The sequence below is a fragment of the Colias eurytheme genome, chromosome 2 (genome assembly GCF_061535395.1).
Source record: "Colias eurytheme isolate Ceu_HAF_F1 chromosome 2, ilColEury1 Martin Lab GWU primary, whole genome shotgun sequence".
Lineage (NCBI taxonomy): Eukaryota > Metazoa > Arthropoda > Insecta > Lepidoptera > Pieridae > Colias > Colias eurytheme.
Window position 1 is genome coordinate 12,030,353 of NC_142981.1, and position 26,272 is coordinate 12,056,624.

At 34.7% G+C, this 26,272-nt stretch overlaps 2 protein-coding genes across 3 annotated transcripts in view; both read left to right on the forward strand.

Annotated features, from left to right (window-relative positions):
* The window catches only part of LOC149910730 (SUN domain-containing ossification factor), a 56,902-nt gene that overhangs the window by 3,060 nt on the left and 27,570 nt on the right, over window positions 1-26,272 (forward strand). The window lies entirely within an intron of this gene.
* LOC149910731 (uncharacterized) lies at window positions 2,956-5,575 on the forward strand. Of its 2 annotated transcripts, XM_090116308.1 has the most exons (2): window positions 2,956-3,882; window positions 4,738-5,575. In XM_090116308.1, the coding sequence occupies exons 1-2, from the start codon at window positions 2,974-2,976 to the stop codon at window positions 5,437-5,439; spliced, it is 1,611 nt and encodes a 536-aa protein (XP_089972434.1). In that variant the 5' UTR covers window positions 2,956-2,973; the 3' UTR covers window positions 5,440-5,575. The 2 variants fall into 2 exon arrangements, with proteins under 2 accessions (XP_089972434.1, XP_089972429.1); XM_090116303.1 differs by having other exon boundaries at window positions 2,956-5,575.

The window sequence follows — 26,272 nt, forward strand, 5'->3', positions numbered from 1 at the left end:
TTAATCATCTGCATTTTTCGGAGGCATCAGAGGTCAAGGCTACTGAACCACTATCAAAATACTGCTATTAACATATTTTCTGTAACACAAATAGTATCATTTCAGAGGGGTTATCAACAGCTACTTACATTTATGCATACGTCACAGTCTACGTACTCTAACGTACCTACGTAGTCTGAATTATTTCTACACGCACTTACGAAATTCTTTGTGTCAGTGACATCTATTTTATACCGCGTTGCCTAGCAGGTGCGTGGTCATGATATTTTGCCAATGTCAGACACACCCGCTCATTAACATTGAACGAGATTTTAAGATTCGTACCACGTTCTCACAGCTTTCTATGAGATTGCTTGCTTGTTATTTAGCTCTCATAAAAATTCTGCGGTTTGAAACTTACTTGAAGGAATGCGGATCATCTAAAATGTACTTTTTATGTATACTACGATTCGAACGCTATGTATCATGAGCGCAGGCGGTTCTCTCTTATTAAACAGCTAAATTTATTTGTATTAATGAAAGTAACTTTATCAGTTCGAAAGCTTTACAAATAATCCAGCTCAATCAAGAACAAATCTGAATTAGAAATGTAATTACCATTACATATACCCAAAAAAACTATCAAGACTTGGTCTATCAGAAAGTTAGGCTATAGTCTAGTCTCTGGACAGTTATACAATGATCTATGCATGAAATCGGTTACGTAACTTATAATTAAAGTGAGATAATACGATGGACACGTACGGAAGTTCGGCTAATCAACAATGGGGTGCATTGGCTGAGGTTATCAGCCTATCGGTCGTTATGCGAACGCCTTGGGCCAATTTAAATGGCTTTCAGAAACGCGTAGGTGATTGGACAATCTAGACTGAATTGTTTTTCCGAGAAGTGGTGTGATTTAAATTGGATGGAATAAAAACAGTTTAGAATACGCATCCAATTTGTAGCGTTTTTAAACACTTCTTTCTTCGATTTCCTGAAATAAGACTTATAGTTTTCTAAAGTACGTTATACGTGCACCTATTAGGTGTGCTAACTATGCTGGATTGAAACTTTCTATTAAATATTTTAAGATTACCTTTGATAATTTACAATATACCTAAATCCAAACTTTGTTCTGAGATAATGAACGCAGAATTGACTCGGCCAGTGCAGCCATTCGGAAGATGTTTTAGCTATATAGTGTTCATTCACCAGTCCATTATGTTCACAGACCTATAGTCAAAAGTCATATCAGAGCATATCAGGGACATTCAACTTGCAGAAATTTTGCGTCAAACTACAACTTGCTCGTGTTCACACTCCACGTGCAGTAATTTCACTTGACTCAGAAAACAATCAAAGCAAGTCACAATCATTTCTAATGACATAATTATAGTTTGCTGATGATAAGGAGATCCTTTTCGCTTTATACGATACAATAAAATAGAAGGTTATTGGAAATATTGATTATATGGATCACGAATATTAACTAAATTGAACGTGCCAAATCGTATAAAAACGGTTAGCATGTTTTACGCTAAATAATTTCATGCATATCTGATGTCAGTAACCTAGGTCTATATATATAGCTTTTTATTAATAGTAATTTATTCTAAACAAGATTGGAAGAACATTTACCACAATATTTGAAAAATTTCCTTATGTATGTCGTCCTGTTTTCATTGTTTGCCAATCTGCCTAAAGCCCTACCATGATTGTGCTTATCCCCTGATTCCAAAGCCATCTTTCATACCTCGTTACGCGAAGTCACTTGTTGCACTCGAGAAGTATCACCCTGTCGTAATATTTCATTCGCTGTTTAGATGATAGTTTATTGGTTCTACTGATTGGCGAGATTGGCCCGAGTTTCAGGACAATGGTACTAATGAAACAGTTTGAGAGACACCTTGCAGGCGATGCTTTGTCTGTGTCGCCGTTAAATTGTAAACAACGTTACATTACAGTTTGCTTCCATTTACAATATCGCGGATAGTATCTGCGATGACAGGCAAATGTTATGGATCATAATTTTTCGGCAGATTACAATAATGGCTTTTTCGCTGACACAGGTTCAACAAGATATCAAATGTATGGATTAATGAATTGAACTTAAATATTAAATGAATACTTAACTTATTTTTAAATTATTTGAAGTGCACAAAGTCCATTATTTCTGAAATTTGAGTGACAGTTTCAAGCTGGCAGTATAGAAAAAGCAGTAGAAAGTGGCTGGTATAAAATAATATAGATCATAGCTTTATTTGCTTAAATAGAAGCTAATGGTATCGCGCGAAAGCTTTTCCTGCATTTCTATCCCCTATATCAGCAAAGTTTCATCAATCTATATTAGGTTAAGTCGCAAATCCGTTTAGGCGTTCAGAATATACATTGAAATATAGGGAAATAAATTTGAATTATAATAGCCAGTTTCACTGCTTCTGCATGTAGTTTGTAAGTTTATCTGTCAGTTAAAATAACAAATTATGTATGAAGTAAGATATCAGTGACTATAAGAGGAACTCATGAAACTGACTGGTTCTACCTGTTGTGTGTACATAAAAAGGCAACATGAATAAATGAAACCTAACCTTACGAAAAATAGATATGTCCTCAACTGCAACAAAATCATCAAAGATCAAATACACACCTACCAATCGGCTATCTTTAAATTGTGTGTAAATCAATAAAAATCACAATTTAATCATCTACGTTAAATGTCGGCTAACTAATAATAAGACTTTGTCGGAATAACTTATCAATACAATCAATCGATAGTTCAGGGTCGTTAAGAGTAGCTCTGTTTCTAATAAATTGCGTTTTAGGTATAGTTAGCAAGTTTGTGACGTCATGTAGTTTTTGTAAACATTTGACAACATTGTATTTTCTGATGTTTGATTTTACGCGAGTATTATACATTTAGAAATTAAAGACTTTTTAACGGATTTTAAACGCGATTTATTTAAAATCCGTTAAAAAGTCTTTAATTTCTAAATGTATAATACTCGCGTAAAATCAAACATCAGAAAATACTATGTAGACCAGTACGGACTGGAAAATGCTAACAAAATTCGCCGTTTAGAAGAACTGAAGACAAAGCGCTCGAGGTTTTTGACATCCCTGAATTTCATGAAGCAATGTCGAGAACATAATATCATCCCAGTTTGTTGTCGAATAGCACCAAAAAAGGACATAGCTGGAAGCGCAAGTATTCTAAACAAGGCAAGTCAAAAATTGTTATCTAAAGTAATTGCTGGACACCGATCGGATATTGAAAGGCTCAACATTGAAATCCAAAATGTAGCAAGTAACTTAAAGAATTTTATGTTAGAAACAGATTGGCAACTGTGCTTGAACATCTTAGATAATCGTGCACATAGTAAATTCAAATACTGCACGGATAAACAAAAGCAAAAATTTGAAAGATTACTGGCCAAGAAGAATAACTCAATGTCATCTGAGTATCCAAACGTCACTGAATGTCAACCTCAAGTGACAGCAGTTGTCAATCTGTCAAAACAAATTCTTGATAACAAAACTATTGAGGTACTGAATAGAGGTTTAAACTTTGCTCCTGCGCCGCAAAAAATACCTTGCGAAGAAATAATAAGTCATGTGGAGGATACTTTATTCAAAAACAACATTCTTAAAGAAGACGCAGAGGCGATTCGGCAAGACATATCTTGTGTACTACGCACTTGCAAACCGCCGAAACCTAACATCTCTCGCTCTGAGTCTATCGCTTTAAAACACCTGCGAAAGAATGAAGATATAATAGTACTCCGAGCTGACAAAGGAAACGCAACGGTTATAATGGATACGTCAGATTACAACAACAAAATGTCGGAAATACTGTCGGACGAAAACACCTACAAAAAAGTCGACAAGGACCCAACAAACAAGGTAATGAAACAAACAACTGACCTTATAAACAAACACAAAACGACATTAAATCTTGACACTAAGTATCTTATTCCATCTTGCGTGAAACCTCCCAAGATGTATGGCTTACCTAAAATACACAAAACTAATACTCCATTAAGACCTATTGTGAGTCAAATTGATACACCCACTCAAAAACTATCACAACACATGTCTAGGGTGCTCGCTCCCCTCAGAGGTAACACCAGTGCTTATGTTAAGGACTCATACCATTTTGTTGAGATATTAAAAGATCTAAATATCGCAAACAATGAGACTATGGTTAGCTTTGATGTGCAGTCTCTTTTTACTAATCTCCCGGTGACTGATTGCATCAATATTGTTAAGAAAAGGTTAGGGGAACACAATATGCCATTAGAATATGCAGAGATCTTAGAACATTGCCTTACATCTGGCTATTTATTGTGGAATGGTGAATTTTACATGCAGGTTGATGGGGTGGCCATGGGCTCTCCAGTATCACCCGTTGTCGCTGATATTTTTATGGAAGACTTCGAGGAGAGAGCCTTGGCCACAGCACCAGTCAAACCGAGACTTTACAAACGCTATGTAGATGACACCTTCACAATACTCCCTACTGAACATATACCTGCATTTTTAGATCATCTTAACTCCATACACAAAAACATCCAATTTACTATGGAGTTAGAAACTAACAACCGTCTAGCCTTTCTTGACATTTTAATTATGAGGGGACGGGATGGCATGCTCAACCATACAGTGTATAGGAAAGCCACTCATACTGATAGGTACCTCAATGGTGAATCTCACCACCACCCTTGCCAACTAGCTTCTGTCGGTAAATCTTTGTTTCAGAGAGCCCGCCACCTCTGTGATGCTGCCCACCTCAGCGGGGAACTGCAGCATGTCAAGCGAGTACTACGTTGCAACAAGCTGCCGGCGCCTCCACAGCATCACAGGAGTCGAACGAAGCCACACACAGTTGAAAGACAACCGGCCTACCTACCATATGTGAAGGGAGTTACTGACAGAATTGGAAGAATCCTAAGACGAGCTTCAATTAAAACTATATATAAGCCGCACAAGAAGATAAACCAATTCTTGAGACCAATTAAAAGTAATATTCCTCTACAAGAAGCAGGCGTGTACAAGTTAGACTGTGACTGTGGACTCTCATACATCGGCCAAACAAAAAGAAGCATTGCCAACCGACTGAAGGAGCACATTGCGGATATCAAGCATCGGCGTCACAAGAAGTCTGCGGTATGTGAACACACACTGGACAACAACCACTTCATAAGATTCGACCAACCACAAATCCTTGCCAGAGAAAATAAATTTTTTCCAAGACTGGTGCGCGAGGCTATTGAAATTAAAAAACACCCAAATTTCAATAGAGAAGATGGTTTGAAACTTTCTAACACCTGGGATCCTGTTATTAAGAATTTAAAACCCCATGTCAAACATACCAAAAGACTAGAAGACACGATCAGCCAATACTGCCAACATCCGGAAAAATACTCCACATACCAACTACGGAGGAATAGGTGGAGGTAGTTTACAAACAGCAATTTTTGAATGACCGTCAAGACGTATAACATCTCAGTCTCCCCGTGACCACGCTCGCTGTAAAGTGTTCGAAACGTCGGGAAAATAATAGAATGAATAAATCGCGTTTAAAATCCGTTAAAAAGTCTTTAATTTCTAAATTTGACAACATTGTAGTTATTGTTAGTTGACCAGGAAATTGATGTGGCCAATTTATTTGCTGGTTTATTTATATAAAGGACTAGCTGTTCGCCCCTGCTCTGCCCGGGTAGATGTTTTGTTAATAGGTAACTAGCTTTCAGCCCGCGGCTTTGCCCGCGTTGTTTAAAACTCCAAACTAAAGATATTATAACCTTTCTCTTGAACCATTCTATCTATTAAGAAAACATCATCCGTTGCGTAATTTAAAAGATCTATACAAACGTAGGGACAGACGGCTTTGTTTTATACTATTTTATGAAGCTGGGACGATGAACCTTAAATAATGAAAATCCTTTCAGACGTCCTTGAGCCTTCTTAATGAAATTGGATGTACTGCGGTAAAAAATAGCCTATATTATTGTCTAGCCATATGACTGAAACAAAATCATACCATAAAATAGTTTAAAATATAGCTCTTAATATTTTTTTTTAAGTCAGAGCAAGCAAAGGGGCAGGTAGGCCACCTGATGCTAAGTGGTCACCACCGCCCATAAACACTTGTAACACTAGAAGTGTTGCAGGACTTGCAGGTGCTTTGCCGGCCTTTTATGGACAAATAAGCTCTTTTCTTTCATTTTGGTAATAATAATTAGTACAGCCAGCCACAATTATGTACAAAGTCAAATGTTGCAGTGAAAGTGGGAATACGGTTGCATTATAATATCTGTTTGTGAGGCATTGTCGCCAGACACAGCGCACGGTTATAAATCTTATTGCGAATGTAAGAAGACTTAATTTCCATTAACACGATTTCCTGTTGCGGGCTAAAGGTGAACTGAAATTGTCTGAAACATGATTGCTGGTATCGGTTTATATAAGGCGGAGTTTACACGATCGACGAGATATGTAAATTGTCTTTATTTATAGAATTATGGATAGTGTAGTAGTGTATGTACTAGGTGCTATTTATTTGAGAACGTAGTTGAATATGTATTTTTAAGCTTAAAACTGTTTAGTCATTGATGCTTTTCAGTAATACCATAGCAATGGACAATTTTTTGTCACTGATTGTACAAACAAGTACCTACGGATGCGTCATTTGGCAAAATGTTGTGGTTGGTTCTTTATTGTAAACATATTAAAATATGGTGGATTATTAATTTTATCAGGTGACAGTTTTTAAACACATTAAAATTTAAATTAAAGTTTTCATGACTTAAAAAAGTTTTGGGTCGCGCGTTGCTAACCAGCCTAAACAAATGTGACTCTTATCTCAAAGGTCGTAGGGACTACCATTTTTGGTGCCGTTTCACCGTCAGACACAGCGGCATTAGAATACAATCGCGCGGGAACGGCGGGTGTTATATTATAATCAGGCTTTCCACGGGTTGTAGCCGTCAAGCTGTCTGGCTGATGGTTTTAATAGCTGTAAATGTAGGTACCTATGTATCGATTGGAAAGTTGCTCCGTTTGTATTTTTTGTTTGGTAGGATTATCGTCGTGAGGAACTTTTTGATGGGAAGTTCGGATTACACTTTTTAATTTTTTTTTTTTTTAACTTTGGGTTTGTATCCGCATCTTTGTACTACCTTTGTCGAAACACATAGTCCATATGCACTTTTGAACTTTGGTTAGCTAGAGGAAAAATTAATTAATTCATAGGCAAGAGCCAACGTAATGTTTTATGTGTAGAGTAAAAATTATTGTACAAGCTGTCCTCATCCTAACTGGAGCGAAGCCAAGATCGAAAACTCAGCTCATTATAATTACTATAGATATAATATTAACCATTACCATACACGGCTATCTGCTATCAGCTTGTCTGGGTGTTGACGAGAAAGCGGTCTCTAATGCGGTAATTGCTGCGCCGTTTCCGCGAAGTTTTTGCCGCTAATAAGCTTATGGCACGCGTAAGACCTTTAAGTATTTAGATCGCGTCAAATTATCTTGACACTTCGGATATTATTCAGGTATTGAGGATTGTATGGAGGCAAATAGATTCCTAAAATGCTGTTTTGAACAACATTTTGTGCAGTGCTCTAGTTCGTGTCAATTTATTTGACTTTTCTGATAATGTTTAGTATAGTATGTTATAAGAGTACACTGTACAGCTAAGATATGTGTATACCTAATTTTCATGCACAATCTATTGTTAAAACATTGATTGCATTTACTTGTTAAAATTACCTAAGTTCGTCCAGTATTATCGATTTACCCACAAATCATACACGATTAATTGAAAATGATTACGTGTTGCAAGTTTCCTGGCTAATTGGAATTCTATACATATCAGCATTCCTAACCTAACCCAACAAAACCTGACCTGACCCAAGATTTGCTTACTCGACGTAGAAAATGCATTCCACCAGAAAATTTGCCTATACTTCATTTCCTGTGTACTAAAACTATTATTAATACGAATTTAATTGTTTTGGTCTGTTTACTTTGGTACGCGCAACCTTGGTGTTAATTTCGTATTTAGCTGTGCGATACATAGATAAACTGTTTTTTTTTTAGATATTCCTACTCCGGTATAGAAGTCTGTTAAAAAGAAACTAAAATGAGGTTAAAGATAAGACGATTAATTGTAAGTAATACCTATAAGCCGTTAGCTTACTACAACGAAGTCTTTTGTATACGCCTTATAAATAAATGCCTCCAATAAACACATTTAACACCCTGTCCCAGCAATCGTGACAGTTTAATATTGTTCTATCTCGCCATCAACGATTATTTAACTTATAAGCTTTGACGTACATAAATAACAAGGTATTATGTTCATACCGAGTCGTTTCCCCCGCGCCTGTATTGAAATATGACAGTAAGGTGCGACTTTCAATACGATATTAATACACAAAGCGCACGAAAACCAACTTTCTAAGTGCAACCTCTATCACATCGTCAGCCAAACCGATTGCACTATTAAATCTCCCTGGGCGAGCCTATTAAAGTTTAACAGCCGATCTTAAATCTAACGCAGCCGCATAAACAACCCGAACAGTTATATTATTCGAAATCAATAGTATATTTATTAGTGTCTCAGGGAAAGCGCTCTCGTCGCGCTGGACCTTACGACCGACTCCCACATGTTTGTCGAAACCGACATGGCTTCGAAAGTGAAACGATAACGGCCACGATTGTAAATCCCGATACATGCGCCGACGCGTTGTATTTGCGCGTGCTTTATGGGATTCTAGACGTAATTGCGATCGCTCAATGACCATTTTCCGCTGAATGCTCTCGATTATTGTCCAAGAGTAAATTGTGAGTATTATTGTGAATGTTGGTAGCGTGTCTATTTCCTTTAGTGGATCTGTAATGAGGGTAATTAATAAACATCGTCTGCAATGAACGAGCTAGTGTCAGGTAAACTGTGTCGAGATGTAGCCGAGACTTGGAAATGTTAATTCAATTTATCGATGTTATTAGTGGATGCTTTTATATCTTATTATAGGAACGTTGGTTAGGGAAACTCGGAGATTCTTAGTGAAATAGGTATAATGTCTAAGGTATTAATTTTATGTTCAGGTAAACTATATTTATCCTGCTTTATGTTAGATACACAAATTGCGAAGGCAGAGATGCTTGATGGTTTTATTACTTTTTCAATACGATGTTTTCCGTTTTATTTCAATTTATGAATTGCAATTGAAGTATAACTAAAACAAGCAATTAACCCAATTTGTAGCAAGCCATTCATTAAAGAAGCCACTTGGATGAAATAAATATAAAATATTTCGTTGCTATTTCTAGCTCACACAATTTTTAGGTAATTTTGCAAATTGCGATAAATTATTGCAAAAGTCATAATTCATCTCAGTTATTATAGTTGACATGAAATGGTATTCTTAAAATTTCTCTGACCTCCAATATATCGACGTTGAAACGTTAGTTTTAAGAATTTTTAAGGACATATGGTGCAATTCTTATGTAAAAAGATGGATCCTATTCGAACACAACCACACATTTATAAAGTAGACCAATAGCTATAGAAAAACGTGAAAAACGTGAAAACTTATAGAAAAAGTGCGAAAACTCATCATTTTCGCACTTTTTCCACCACTATCGAGTTCCACTTCCAATAGTACTCCACAGCTAACACATCGCGACGGTCGGTCCAGTACTTGTTAGTCTGTTTATGGAAAACAATAACGCCTGATTTACTGGCCCTTTATGCTTTCCTCGTGGACACTGATTGAGACTTTACCAGCGGCTGTGAAATGCTGCTATTGGTTATAGATATTGCACGGTTATGTTGTTTTATCGACAGATAATTGTGGTGTGATCGGTCTATCGTTTTATGGATGAGCTTGGAACGGATGATGGTTAGAAGCTTGATAGATGGTTGTTTTATAAGGGAATATAGGGTGTAGTGGCATTCCATTTTGTTTAGGCTTGTACGTTTGATAGATTCAGTAGCATGACTACAAAAGGAGAAGTAAGTTTATCACAAGTACAGGAACTTATGTGTGAAAAAATATTTATTATTGTTTTGTATTTTTTTAAATCCTTTCTGCTCAGATCCGAATTCCGATTGACTTTATGGGGTAGAATCTTAAAGGTATAGTTACTATTAGAAAAGTTTTATGTATATTTGGCAATTCGCATTACTTTTGACTTTTTAAAATACCAGCTAAAAACTGTTTTGATATTAGGTCTGTTATTACGTTACACCAATAACGATTTAACAGTATAATAACCTTCGCATCTAGTTACCATAACCATGAGCCTAGTTCAAACAAATTATAATAAATATCTAGATATTCTCCGACTTTCGCATACAGTTATTCCTGACGGGAAACATAAGGGCTCAAATTGCGCGGACATTAATTGATTGACAAATGGACGGACATACGGACGCATAATGTGACGCTATTTGTTATGCGCATACGCATGACTCTATGGTACGGCGTTGTTTATGGGTGGATTTTGTCTTTGATTTTATAATGTTTCGATGTAGTGATACGTTGTGTATTTGTGATATCAGAGATTAGATTTGATCTCTAGAAATGATAGTAACATGTGTTTGATGAATGCTTTCGAGTGAAAATTAGTTTAATGAAAATCATAAAATTTATACTTTTATATTGATTCGATATTTTTAGAACATAAATTAATTATAATATAAAAACAATTTAATGTATTTCATACAAAAAATTATGTTAAGACTTGATTTTTGTCTGAAATGAATACTGACCTAAATATAAAGCAAGATTTTCGATAAGTACCAAAAAAAATTCAAGTTGAGGTACAACAAACATTAACATACACACTAATTCCCTTTTACCTAATGATGAATAAAACTAGCTGAACCATTTTGTCTGTATAATATACATAATTTTAAATTAGGTAGGTACTAAAAACAGTCTGTAATACTCAGGCAATCAAGTTATAAATATTTAAATATTTACATAAATGTGTTAAACACTAGGATATCCATTATATTCTCATGTCATTAACAATTTTATAGTAAGGATTCTTACGAACGAGCGTTTGTAGCTGTTAATTTAAATATGTACGTCTATCTGAATTCAAATCATCGGGTTGTGGATAACATTAAAAGACATACGGTATAAATAATTATAAGTATGTACTTTATATATTTTTTTATTAATTATTTACCAGTATACCAAATCTTTTTTTAATACAAAGTTTATTAGTATTACGTCAGTAGTAAGTTGATTTGTTGATTTAACTCAACCAGTATATCTAGAAGTCTGTCGCAAAAGTCTTCCGTCGAGTCCAACCAGTGTAATTAAATAAAATTTATTGTACCCTTATCGGTGAACCGTAACCGCCTCGTCACTAAACAGCCTAACAGATGCACAATCATTATATTTTGAAGTTGAATTATTGGCGATCGCAAATATTGATGAATTAAGTGTTAACTTTCACGGAGGCTTTCAGGTGAACAATTTGCACTTGGGTAAATGGAGAAAGCGGGGAGTTTTTATTGACGAATAAAATCGGCTTAGATAGTAGGTATACAGGGTGGAAGGTTAAGATGGGGCATGAAGGGCAGGTACCTTAACCGTTGTAGCTACATGAAAACGTTCTTAGGAGACTATCCTTAAATTCTTGAGAAATTTTAATCTACATTCACAGATTTTTGAAAAAATGTACGGTCAGCAGTTTTCAAGTTTTCAAAAAAAATTTTTTTGATGCCAATCGATCCAGTTTCTCATGGGGATCAAAACACTCTAAAAGACCAACTGAGGTATGAGTACTAGAAAAGTCAGAAATCGCGAATAACTATTTTCATTCATGAACAAGTAAAAAGACAAAGGCACAGCAACATAACATGCCAGCGACGCGGGGCGTGAGCGGGCGGTGGCTGGCAGCTCGTGCACGAGATGAAAACTTATTTAAATTTGAATATCGAACGAACACGTCACATTTTTATGGCTTATGTAAACAATAACACATAGAAAACAAAAGTTACCAGAAGTCACTCTGTCTTCACTAAAAATGTCCTTAAATAATTTAGAACGTTTAGGTCTGTTAGTATTGAATGAGAATACGGCGATAGCAATTTTAGCACTAATTGTGGAAGCATATCCCGAAATTTCTTCAAAACAAGTTGCGGTTGAAGTTGGTTGTTCGCACTGGATAGTTTTAAAAACATGGAAGAAATACGGCTACAAATGCTACCGCCATGGGCGATTAGTCCAAGCATTGCAATCTGGGGACTATGCACGCAGAGTTGCATTTTGCAGATGGTTACGGGGCAAATTTAGTAGAGAAAATGATTTTATGAGTTTTCTATTAGCGCATCTTTTGTTGAATCACTTATTTTCTTAGTGAATGTGTGGAAATAGTTTTTCGCGATTTCTGACTTTTCTAGTACTCGCACCTCAGTTGGTACTTTTAGAGTGTTTTGATCCCCATGAGAAACTGGATCGATTGGCATCAAAAAAATTTTTTTTGAAAACTGCCGATTTCCTTGCTGACCGTACATTTTTTCAAAAATCTGTGAATGCAGATTAAAATTTCTCAAGAATTTAAGGATAGTCTCCTAAGAACGTTTTCATGTAGCTACAACGGTTAAGGTACCTGCCCTTCATGCCCCATCTTAACCTTCCACCCTGTATATTAGCTGATATTATGGTTACTGTTTGTTGACTAGTCGTGCGTCCTGGCTTCGACCGGATATACATTTTTGGAAGGTTATTTTGAAATTTCCTTTCGATAAAAATTTGTTCTGGCAATTTTAACTATTGCAATTTGGTAAAAAGATTTTCCAGTTCTGCAGGTATGCGCGTACATACATATACATATATTTTGCTATAACTTTGTCCATATCGTAGTTCACGGGGAAGAGAAAAAATAAAGTATTGCCCGCTAAATTCAGTAAAACAAGGAACAGACGTACAACATAAAGTCTTTCTGTTATCAATGACTGTTAAAATAACAGCAAAAGTGCAGTTATTTAGGATACACAGAAAGACACTGCAATTATATTTAAATCTATCTAGTGAGACTGATGATGGGTCACAGGTTAAGAACCAATGGTGCTAAATGGGTGGTAATGCTTGCTTGGTATTCGGTTGCGTGGGATCTAATGGTGTGAGATCAGTAAGAGTTAAAGCTATGAGGTGGTAGATTATCAGGAATTATTGGTTACGCTTTGAAGCAATAGAATACTTGGGTTGTATTTTAACATTAGCATTTTGCCACATTGTTACATCAAAACATATTTTATTATATTTTTTAGACCAGGGCCGAAGCCTTCAAATATGGTAAAAAATGTTTTTTTATTTTTATTTATTGAACCTGGTCTATAGGTGGCAACTTAATGATACAAATAATAAGTTGATTTATCAAACTTATCGAAAAAAAAGTTAATTGTTTTGAAACAAATTAATTTGACAATAAAATTTGGCTGTCATGGTCTAAATAAGTGAACTAGACTAAATCTGAAACTTAGGGCTGATTTTTCAATGCTTGGATAAAACTTATCCGTCCAATAAAGTATTAGAGCGTATACGCACTATGCGGGTAGCCGCATTGCGGGTAGCCGTCCGGCTGACCGCAAGCACAATTATGTACGGAATATTCATTTCTATGCGCACTGTGCGGTCTGCGGTAGCCGCATCGCAGTGCGCATAGAAATGAATATTACGTACATAATTGTGCTTGCGGTCAGCCGGACGGCTACCCGCAATGCGGCTACCCGCATAGTGCGTATACGCTCTTACACGATAGTATTACAATGTCACGTAAACTGTCAAATACGAGCTATTAGAATACGTTTTTAAAATGGTAGTTTTATACATTATTCGACGAATAAGTTTTATCCAAGCATTGAAAATTCGGCCCTTAAACAATAATATTGAAATTATGTAATAGAGATATTGTTTGTAAATAGTAATTCATGGTATGACTATTGACTACAGTGTAAAGCTATTTCACTTGCACAATTTTCACATTTTACGAGTTATAATAAGTAACATTTATATACGAAATAGAGTTGCGACTTGTGAAGTAACTTTCTTGCAAATTTTCTTGGTAAAGTAAATAATCACGTGACGGTGGTAGGTACTTACTATTATAGATCGCAAAATTATGATATTTATATGTAACAACAACAAAATAATAAAAAAGAGTATCAACCGGGATTGGAACTCGGAAGTATTCAACCGTAGTAAAACCAATCTACGAATCCACATCAATGCACAAAATGTATTCTACTGTCTATGTATGCAATAAAGATATCCAACTTTTAAAGACATCCTAATTTTTTCCTTAATTTTAGAAAGTTTTAAAAGTATAAAATTGTTTAGGATAAAACGTGCACCAACGTCCTATAGTTGAGTGTCTCCTCCTAGTTCCGATTTGCTTGAATTTTTGCAGATGGTCTATAACTCTATTTATCTATGCTTAGAATAACAGCAGCCATCCGCAGGCATCTACTTCCGACAAATCTTAGACACGGGGTTCTCAATTTTTAATTGTACCACGTGCGGTCGTTGACTTAACCAAAAAAACTGCCTATTAATCTCATGAGATGGACGGTCAGTGATCACTTTCACTGGTCCAAGATTGATGCTTGCCATCTATAAGTTACGTAATGTTGGCATAATTGTTTAATAGATTTCTCTGTACATACATAACTTGATTTATGCGACAGCTGTCAGCGATCTGATAGAGTTTATGGTAGGCTGGTGAATCTGGGATATTCTTATCTATCTTTCTTTCTTTCTTATTTGTAATTAGGACTTAGGAGAGATAGGAGATATTGGTCTGGACGTTTCGCACAAATAAGGATTTAGTATTTCTCTTTGTGGTGCCAAAATTGTTTTTCCCCTATTACGATAACGTACGAATTCTTCAGTCAGTCCAAATAAAATAATACACCTACAGAAAAATATCTCAAAATAAATATGGTCAATAACTGCATTAGAAAAAAAAATACGCATCGCCCCTCATTTCGAAGTTGCGAACATTAGCGATGCACTATCTATTTTTAAACATTTACAATGACGATGGGCATTCCGAACAAAAACATGTGACTACATTTGCTTTGAATTATTGTAATTATTTGTACCGCTATTGTAGCGCAAAACGATGTATGCTGACGTAAATATTTTAATATACATATTACGTATTCTCTATTATTTTATGTAGGTATGTGTGTGTGTATGACTGTATAGGTACCTACTTGTTTTGGAAATTGAAATCAAGATTTTATGGTAATGAATTTTCTCGACCTAAATTTCGAATTAAAAATTTAATAAGGATACTTAGGCCGCGGCCTAAGTATCCTCGAGTATAAATTTTCTCAGATACAAAATGACTACATATGATACTACATATTTGTCACTTCCCAATCCTCTGACTATGTCCATTCAAAAATTACATCAATCAGTTACAGAAAGGATAGATAAACAGACACAATTATATTATCATTTCAGTACAGATTTATCTAAGGCCACGTGGCGTGTCGAGACGCGGCAGAACATTGATAACAGCTGTTCATATCGTATTGATATGATTTGTGATTGATGATCATATAGTTGTAAATGGATCAGTGGGTGATGAAATAGCTATAGCCTTACTGTCATGTGTAACTTGTAGTTTGATTGTTGAGTTATAAGGTTTTGAATGGTTTTAAGGTGATGAATGATGATGGTAATTTCAATTATAAGAGTTTTCAGTATAAATCAAAGTACATTTTTATGTATAATTCATAAATTCAATTCCTATTCCATTATGTGGAAATGTCCTATCCTAAAGATTACAACCTTTATATACATACTAGCTTCCCGCCGGCGGCTCCGCCCGCGGTTTCAAAGAAAAACTTGCATAGTTGCCGTTCCCGTGGAATTTCCGGGATAAAACCTATCCTATATTACTCGTGGATAATGTAGCTTTCGAATGGTGAAAGAATTTTTAAAATCGGTCCAGTAGTTTATGAGCCTATTCATTACAATCAAACAAACAAAGTTTTCCTCTTTATAATATTAGTGTAGATAAAAGAAAAATCAAAAAAGGACTTTTTTAATTAGCGTCTTTATCAGTTTTTTTTTTTCACGCTAAATTTTTAGGAAACTTATTTTTTTTTTTTTCAAATTATGTTCAAGTTGAAATAAACTAAGAAGGTCATTAGTCTGCTTCTTATAACTGTTTTTGTTTCTGTTATATGTATTTCTGTATGTATGTTGTCAACTCCGCCCACTATTTCGCATGCACGCTTTTGCTACACGTTTTAAAATAATCTATCTTATCTGTAACAAGTTATGCGTCACAGATACCATTAAAATATGCGTAAATAATTGTGTTGAAGTCTCGTATATGGGGCAGATGCTTTTGACATATGCATCACTGATCAATGTTATTTTTGTTCAAGTTGGTGACAAGCCTACAGTGCCCTATCAGATACCTTTTAAAAAAATAAATAAATAAACGTTTGGTGGTTGCCTGGTAGAGATTGCTTGACAGCGATAAGGCCGCCTTTAGCAAATTAATTCTATTGTTTTCTTTTCATGATTTTATTTTTATGCTTTATAGTATTTTCATTAATTCAAACATTTATTAAATATGTACAACTAGTACCTATTGAATTGATTGCATACCTTTGAGATTTTGGCCGTGTAGATAATGCAATAATTCATTATACCTAATTATTCATGTATTTTATCTTTTTTATTGAGACACGTAATTAAATTACAGAGATAGGTATGCTGATATTGTTTTGATTCTTGTTTTGAATCAATTAGATAAGAACATTGATAATAAACCCCTTATAATATAATCAATGGATTAATGTAATAAAACGTATGATGTATCATATCTAGAAATGTATTGCACGCCTCATAAGCGAAGCGTTGAGGTGGGTACTACTGTCACTTCGCGCAAAACATCTGATTTTTCAAACTTAAAATGTCTTTATGTATCATACATTGCACTTGTAAGATAATACATACACACACATATAAAGAAAAAACACTATTTTTAACATTCATGATATTTTTGATGTCATTTTTGTTATTTAAACTAGTTAAAAAACAGTTTAAAAAAGTTCTGTCTTGGACGTCCGTGTGTCTGTATGTGCGGAGGATTTTCTTGTTAACACGATAGCGACCGAAATACTTTACTAATCGAGTCTTTTTTTTTCTCTTACGCTTGAGTATGCTCAGGAATAGAACCCTTTCATTTTTCAGGGTCTGATTCGATGTGGTTTAATTGTTATTAAATAAACAAAAATAATAATTAATAAATAATTATTAAAAAAAATTATGAGGCGTGCACTTTTGGATTTTCCAAACTATTCCTTTTTTCCAATATTGGCAATGTTGGTCATTGATACGTTTATCATTCATAGGTTTCGTTTTTGACATAACGCATTAGTATTAATTATTATGGGTGCAATAAAAGTATAGAGTGAAAATATTATTTATTTGTAAAGCAGTTTAAACTTTTCATACATTCAAAATATCCTGTATACATCAAGTACGCTAAATGTTGTACCGTTCAATTGATTTCCATTATATAACTAGGTAGGTATTTAATTTGCTTCCAGTACATTCTTACAATATGTTTTCACACATATGAAAACAACTTATTAATAACCATCTGGAATAAATTATTACTTACACACGTCACGGTCAAGTTCGATTTAGACCTTGCAATAACAGAGGCACGCTTCCAAAGCATCTGTCACCGAATGTGGTCAAATTGATGGGTTTACAGGCGCGCGCGCAGCGCTGCCAAGTGCAGACATTGTCGGCAATTGAACTGTATGTAAATACGTTCGTTTGGACTTTGACCCTAGTATGTAGTGGAGAATTTTGTAGCAAAAGTAGTAGATTTGAACTTTACCATTAAAAATCAATATAAATGCTACAAAGTTGCCTTTTGTACTGTATTAATCCCTCTTTTCGAATGGTGCTAGTAATAACATTATAATTGTTGTTATTCAATGAATTATTAAATAATAAAGACAATAGTTTAATCTATAGATCTCGATGCTCGTAAGAGATACTCTTGTTAGAACAATGCACCATTCATATTTAAGCCAAAAGGCCATCGAACGAAACTTGCGAATTTTGTCATAGGCCATTGCCCAGGCGTTTAACGCTTGATCCGTTCCGATTTCGCAACAACACTTCAAACGGTGCTATCTTCATGCGCAAGACTGACAATTGTACGTAAGTAAGTGTACACTGCTGGGTGAGCGAACTCTTTAATTGCCCGCGAGTGTGTCATTGGAGCAATGAACTTGACGCATCGGTAGTGGACAGGGGCTCGTTCACATGAGATGGTCTGTGCGGTAATCCTACTAATATTTTTAACGCGAGAGTAAGAATGTGTGAATGTTAGTTGGTTACTCTTTCACGCAGGCTGTTTGGATCTGCATGAAATTTGGCAACGATAGATCGAAGTGTCGTCGACCTACTACATAAATGCCGAAAATCTGACAAATTTCTTCTACCTGTATCAGAGGTTTAGAATTGAACTTAAACTGAACTGGAATTTGCGCCTGTCCTTTTGGATAACTAAACTAAACGTAATAATCAGGGCACTTACGTTTAGTTCTTACTCATTAAATGCTTGTTATCTTTCCTCGAAGCATCTATGCCTTACGTGACTTTATGCAATGTATCGTGCTTAGTTATTGGTCCATTTTTGTTCTAGCTTTTAAATAAGAATAATATATAATCCCAAGGAATTAATTCTTGTGTGTATGAGTCGTAAGTCCCACATATGAGATTGTCGGATGTAAATATTCGACCAATGTATGCGTGGGCTACTAGTGTTTTTATCTTCATATCTAGCCATGTCCTGTTGCTAGCCAATTTGAATTGCATTTAATAGTGACTGGTTGGTAGGTATTCGTGTTATTTCGATTGTGCAATACTGAATAAATAATAGAATCAAGTAGGTCTAATTGGACAGTGAGATGACAATCAAATAATAGCATGTATTGGAATGTTTAGCGGGATACTAGAGATAAGGTCGTAAATCGTAATGATAAACAGATCATAAATTGATGAGATTTATGCACACATAGCGAAAGCATTGCAATATGGTTTTAATTAAATTATAGTTGGCAATTGTATGTACAAGAAAAAATACAACTCTTATTGTAAGCATGATAATATAAGATCAATATTTGATATAATTTTATGAGTCGACGCTTTACAATGGTAAGAGGAATAGCTAAGATATACGGTAGATTCCCGGAGACTTATAAACAAGTCTTAATTTTGGAGTGTACAAAAGTCTGAAAATAAAAATCGATATAAGAAACGTGACAAGCGTCAACTGCAGCATCAAAGGAAACAGACCTTCAATAAGAGAACGTCATTGTAGAAAGCGATTGTAATTAAATAATTCATTTAGTACAATTTGATGTGTACGAGACATAAGGATCTAACTCGTTGTTTTCTGAACAAAACATATTCAGATCCTGTGACGCAGCGCATGAGTCACATTTATTTTAGTAATTGGGTTTCGGGATAAAGAAAAGAACAAAAATATTGAGTCTTCATGAAGACAATGTGTATTAGATCTAATTTTCTGACAGATAAATAAAATGTGCTGGAAAGTCGGTGTTTCCTGACCGAGTTATAAAGATTGAGAAGTTGAGATTATGTGTCATAGATTTGGGTGTGCTAACTGCTAAGCTTTGTTGTTTGACCTTATTTTGTAGATTATGTGTGGGGGATTATTGGATTTATGCGAAGAAATAGAACGGTGCTAATTATCCTAGCCCTACTTTTTCATTGTGTATAGTCGACTTGTTCCGAATTTTATCTTCAGGTACGACTAAATATTGCTTTCCCGGTATCTATAAGTGGATATTGACGTATACGGGCAGAATTTTATTTTTGGGCAGGTTATTATTGAGGAGTATAATGTACATACGTATAATTTTCTCAAGGTCTCGGTTAACGTGTGTGTGATAATTAAATATTGATATTCTTCATATTTGTAATGTTTTATTAACGTATCTTATCTTTGACATGTGTGCGAAGTGACTTTGCCTTTTCATCATAATTTGTTGATCTAGGATTTAACATAGGTACATTTATTGTGAGAAACTTGATTTAGCTATTCTCATGGCTACTATAATACTTAGTTTCTAATCCATATTTAGTCTGTAAGTACATAAATGTCACAAGTATAAATACTTCAAGACATTTTATGATCGCGATATTTATCTGCGTTTTAATGTGGCCAAAGTTATTCATTTGAATATCTAAATATTATCCAAAATGAGAATTTGCGAAATTTCAGAAAGGAATTTACATAAGAATTTCAGATAAGGACTTATAAATTAAAGGTATTTTGTATTCTTATTTCTCGATGAAACTACATTTCATTATTATTTTTTTGTTACTTATAGACATGATAAGTATTATTGCTTTTATGTGAATGTTTATACCATACACAAGTTTTGAGGTCAGTGAAAAATCTTTTATAAATATGTACATGACTCTCTCTCTACTATTATAACGAACACTTCCCTCTCTTAAAGGTACATTGCATTTCAGCAACCTTTGTACACTTAAAACAATCCTACTCTCAACTTTTCCAGAATTGATATCCCAATTAAGGTCTATACGCATCCGAAGCGGTAAATCAATCAGGAGCAATTTTATGTGTTTTACTGGATACGATATACACTCACTTTCCCTTCGGTAGCGTATTGCCTGCGCAGGCGCATGAATTCGTCAAGCCACTCCCTACGCGGGTATAAATAGACGCAGGCTGTTATAGGTATGCGGTTTAGGTAGTGCATATTTTAACGGTACTATGATAAACGCGGTGGGAATGGTAAAATGTGTTTTGCTATGGTTTTGTTGTGTTTTTGGTGTGGTGGTACGTAACCACTATATTCCTAGGTCTGTGGTATGGTTTGGGGTTGTTTGAAAGGTTGTCTTGCTGTGTTGTGAGGTTTGAGATGGTTATGTGTGTACTAGGTTTAGCCACAAACATACAAGCATCTTAAACATACAATTTTAAAGGTATATTATGCGCTATTTTTCGAATTGGCATTTTACTACTAAATATATTATTGCTATAACGTTTCACCTTCAAAGCAAAAAACGCGATTGACCATAAAAATTGCGTATGTATGGTAGCCGCGAGATGGAACGTGGATCGCGTGCGAAGCAGCGGTATTAGCTATGCGATGTTATTTTGAATATTTCGTACGATACGCTTGTTGAATCGACTTTCATGTGTATGTTTGTATGCCATTTGTTTGACGTATTGACATGCACAACGGAGAAACTTTTATCAACAAGCATATTTGAATTTTGAGGTTGATTGGTTTGGTAAAATTTTTGGTCTCTAGATGTTATAGATTTGAATTGTAGTCTATATTTTGAATTCATCCCTATTAACCAATTTGATAACCTGGACATATTCAAAACCGATTGTGCTGTATGTTTCAGTTCAGTTCAACAGTCCTCTGTATATTTGGGTTACTTGGCTCTTATTAAAACTAAAGTCAGGATCTCAGCAAATAAGTATTTTCGATATTTATATTCTTTTACCCGTGTTTCAAATGCTCAAGGCTCTGTCTCAGTTACTGTTCCTAAAAGATCTCAAAATTCACGACAATAATTAAATACCGTGCGAAACCGATATGGCATCTATGAATGTGGCTATTGAATGTCGTTTATACCAATATCTGACCGATAGGAAGCGAACGTATTATTTCTATTGTCAGTTTAATGTTTCTATCGGATAATGTTTCATAATTGTATTCTAATTCTGGAAAGTGATACCATATTTGCTCCTGTTGTGTTTGGATAATAGTTCAATGAAGAATTTTAAATTTTCTCAATTATTTTCTCTGACTTCTAGGTAACCTATTTATTCCTATATTTATGTTTTGCCGTTGTTAGGGCTTCTGAAAGAACTCTTCACGTTGCAAAATCCTATATTCCGACCCTAAATGATTGTCACGGGTACAACTAATTTAGCAGTTATTATTTTAGGTACAAGTTTTAATGCCACTTGATCAGAAATGTCCCCATAATATGTAATATATTTTACAGCCTATTACAGGCCAATTTTCCAGCCTCCGGGAAAGGCGCAAGTTATGATTTCTAATTTGTTCAAATATAATTTCACAAAATTAAAGGCATATTTGATTAACGATGCGACGTCAATTCTTTACAATGATAATTTTGTATGACGTCTAAAACGATAACCATCCAAAAAATTCTTACAAACAATCATGCACAGATACATAACAATAAGCATCAAACCTCCAAACATCAATTACCACCTATTCACTCGCCTGTAAATAAATCATTAACGGTTGATTATTGAAACACTTGTTCAAACTGAAGTCTGAAATTACGTTCTCGAATGTTCGACACCGATCATTAACCGCGATAGTTCATATATTAATTATGTGCATGCGATTAACGCGCCCTTCCATTGCTACACTATTATTTCTATTGCACTGCATTATAATAAACATATTGAGAAACTCGATTTTGATCAAGTTTTTTATACGGAAAGGGGGGTTATTTATGAGACAAGAAAAGTGCATGAGTGGCCACATACAATGATTGTGGAGAATGGAAACGTGTTTCGATCGTGGTGGTAACTGGTATATTATCACTTAAATTGCACGTGGTAAATGCATCAAAATTGATTTCTTTTTTTCCTTTACTTCTTCTTACAGTAACGTGATTCGCAAAAGTTATATCTGAAAAGGTGTTTGTGGTTAAAGTCCGCGAGTCTGCGAGTGTACGAATTAAGGGTTTATCGATTTAAATAAAAAATTTAGGCAATTAATCAATCTTATCTAATCAACTGAATTTTCCAATACAACTAGAAATTTCTTCTAGATTATCAGCTCTATTTTCTTAACTCTCATTAAAATTTGCAAAAACAACTGATAGAATTAAGCTGTTTCGGTTTTCAAAGGAATCCTTCATATAAAATTTTATGCCAATAACTGTACCTCATGTTTATGACCTTAGAACGGGTAAAATACCTAAAGAGTAAGTAAACCTTAGCTATTTTTAGCTGATATATGACGTGCACGGTGCACACCAAATGAACATCTAGATCAAATACATTGTGTACTGAACTTAGTACATAATGTATTTGATCAATATGCGGTCACACAACGTCATGCTACAGTAAGTTACCTAATATAAAGGCGGTATACAATGTTCTTCAATCTTGATCGAAATGTACGTATGTGTTCCAAGGTTAGCGAGCAGATCAGATGTAAACGGAGGCGGATTAAACCAGCTCTGTAATGCAATCCGTCTGGCGAATAGATTTTTTACTTGATAATAAGGCTTCTGAAATGGATGCGATTTGAAGAGGTTATTTAGGTATCCGCGAAAATGTACGCTTCCAAAAAAGAAGTGAAACTGAACATACAGAACAGGTGATATACCTAAATTAAAGATCTAAGGCATTTATTGTCTTTCTTTTTCAGTCTGAACCTGAAAATGTTAAGTATATTGTGGTCAGGCGATCTCATAACGTAAGAAAATTATTTCGTCAGAAATCTAATAATGTGAGAAAGGATAAAATCTAGGCGAATAAGTTGACAATAAGTATTGGTAACAACTAAGCATCAATAGGCTAACGCTAACGCAATCATGAAGCAATTTTCCACGATACAGGAAGGGATTCTGCGTTGCAAGACGAATAATTTTTTCATTTTTATTTCACAGCAATCTGACACGATCTATGTGAATTAAATAATAATATTCTCAAATATTCTTGATTCCTACGGATCCTATAAGACATGAACATTTTCTTCATTCATCCTAGCACATGGTAGCACTCGTTATTAGTGGTATTACCCTCTGATGAAAATATTAAATCTTTAATTATAATAAAGACAAGAATCAAAACAAACTATAAACTGATGAACTGTTCTTCAGTATACACCTGGTTGTTGAGGTGGTTCCTATCTGTCGATAATAACTCAGCTTCCAATAAGGTACTTGCTATTTCATTGCTCTTGAATAATGTATAACTTGATAAACTATGATTACGCGAAATCCGATCAGTCTGTTTTATGATTACGTCTCAAGCAAGACGTTAATATTTTAACGGCCGCGGCAGTAAAATTAAATTAAAACAATATTTTCTTGTAAAGTTATTAAACAATTAAATGAAAGCGACCAGACAGAAGGTGGCTTTCGTTTCTAGTTTCATAATAAGTTTATATAAATGCGAGTTTTATACGATTTTCCAGCGGCTGGTGGCGTACTAGTATAGTGTAAATGTCGGTACAGGAAGGAAATGGTTGGACACAACTACTTTTAGGTTTTCTATAGTGTCTTTGATTGTCTCTTATAAAATATAGGGATATTTACACTACGGAGTGCAATGTTGTTTTTATTATGGTAATTTAATAGATGATGTAATACGCTTGTGCGTATTATGCCATTGAAAAAACAATCTGCAATCAATTGATAGGAAATGCTAGGGATAAATTAAAACTTAATCCATACTAATATTATAAATGCGAAAGTAACTCTGTCTGTCTGTCTGTTACTCAATCACGCCTTAACTACTGAACCATTTTGCATGAAATTTGGCATAGAGATATTTTGATACCCGAGAAAGGACATAGGCTACTTTTACCCCGGGACATAGGACAGGTTTTATGCCGGAAATCCGACGGGAACGGGAACTATGCGGGTTTTTCTTTGACTGCGCGGGCGAAGCCGCGGGCGGAAAGCTAGTAAGTTTATATAAATGCGAGTTTTATACGATTTTCCAGCGGCTGGTGGCGTACTAGTATAGTGTAAATGTCGGTACAGGAAGGAAATTGTTGGACAAAGCTACTTTAAGGTTTTCTATAGTATTTGTTTCAAATATGAAATGGAGGGATATTTCTCCACTATGGCATAAAATGTAGTAAAATTTGAGGTTATTTTGATAATTTAATATTTTGGGACAACAATTCATTTATTTTTTGTGATATTTTGTGTTTATTCAATTATTTTTTGTGTTATTTTGTGTGATAGGTATTGATGCATTAATAATTTTATTTTGACATCGTAGAAATGATTTAGATGCTTCCTCGGAACAGTACAGTTATATTAGCTATATTGAGAGAGAAATTAAACCAGAGGTCGTAAGTCCGATTAACGGTGTCAACTAATTAACATTCTTTGTCTAACAAAGAACATAATATGATTTATAATAGACTAGCTTACCGCCCGCGGCTTCGCCCGCTTTGTCTAAAACCTAATAAATTATATACTAAAACCTTCCTCTTGAATCACTCTATCTATTAAAAAAAACCGCATCAAAATCCGTTGCGTAGTTTTAAAGATTTAAGCATACAAAGGGAAATAGGGACAGAGAAAGCGACTTTGTTTTATACTATGTAGTGATGATGTAATACGCTTGTGCGTATTAGGCCATTGCAAAAAAACAATCTGCAATCAATTGATAGGAAATGCTAGAGATAAATTAAAACTTAATAAAATAATATTTCTATCTAGTCTCAAGGCTATTAATAGAACTATAGAAGCAATCTCCAATCTTCATAGGAAACAAATAAATTTACACTAAATAAACATTTCCAAAGATTAAGTTATCATCCGTAATACCAGGTGAAGTGATCCGAAATAAATTGAACACAATATTTATCTAAACGAAGAGTTATTGGCTCCTGGCGCAGTTTCTCGTGACCAACTTGTTGTGATGAGACAGGATCACAGGAGTTAGGAGACTTTGGATTTATTATAAAACTATATGGCCTTTATGGAATTTCATTCTAGGAGACATTAAGTTATGTATATCCATACTAATATTATAAATGAGAAAACCTATATTTCTGTCCGTAATAGCTTTTAGGGCCAATCTACAGCGCTACAGTAAATTTGGATTTGCTATTTTATTTATTTTGCCTAATCTATGATAGATTCGATATTTTGATAAGAAATTCAATGATCTAACTTGTTTTCTTTTGGATAAATTATTAAGTTGCCGTAATAAAATGAACAAAATCGTCAACATATTATGCGAAATGTATCTAATAATTGCTGAAGACATTCTCAAGACAATTACTTCATCAGTGCAGTGGTTCATGACATAAAACAATGGCGGGTTCGATATCCGATTTGCGTATTGTATCAAACCTTTCCATATGAAATTCTTGGTCAGTATAAATTGTACTCGGTATATGGTAATAGCCTCGCCCACTGGTACATGGGCTTTGAACATAAGTGATTAAATAGCAGTGTAC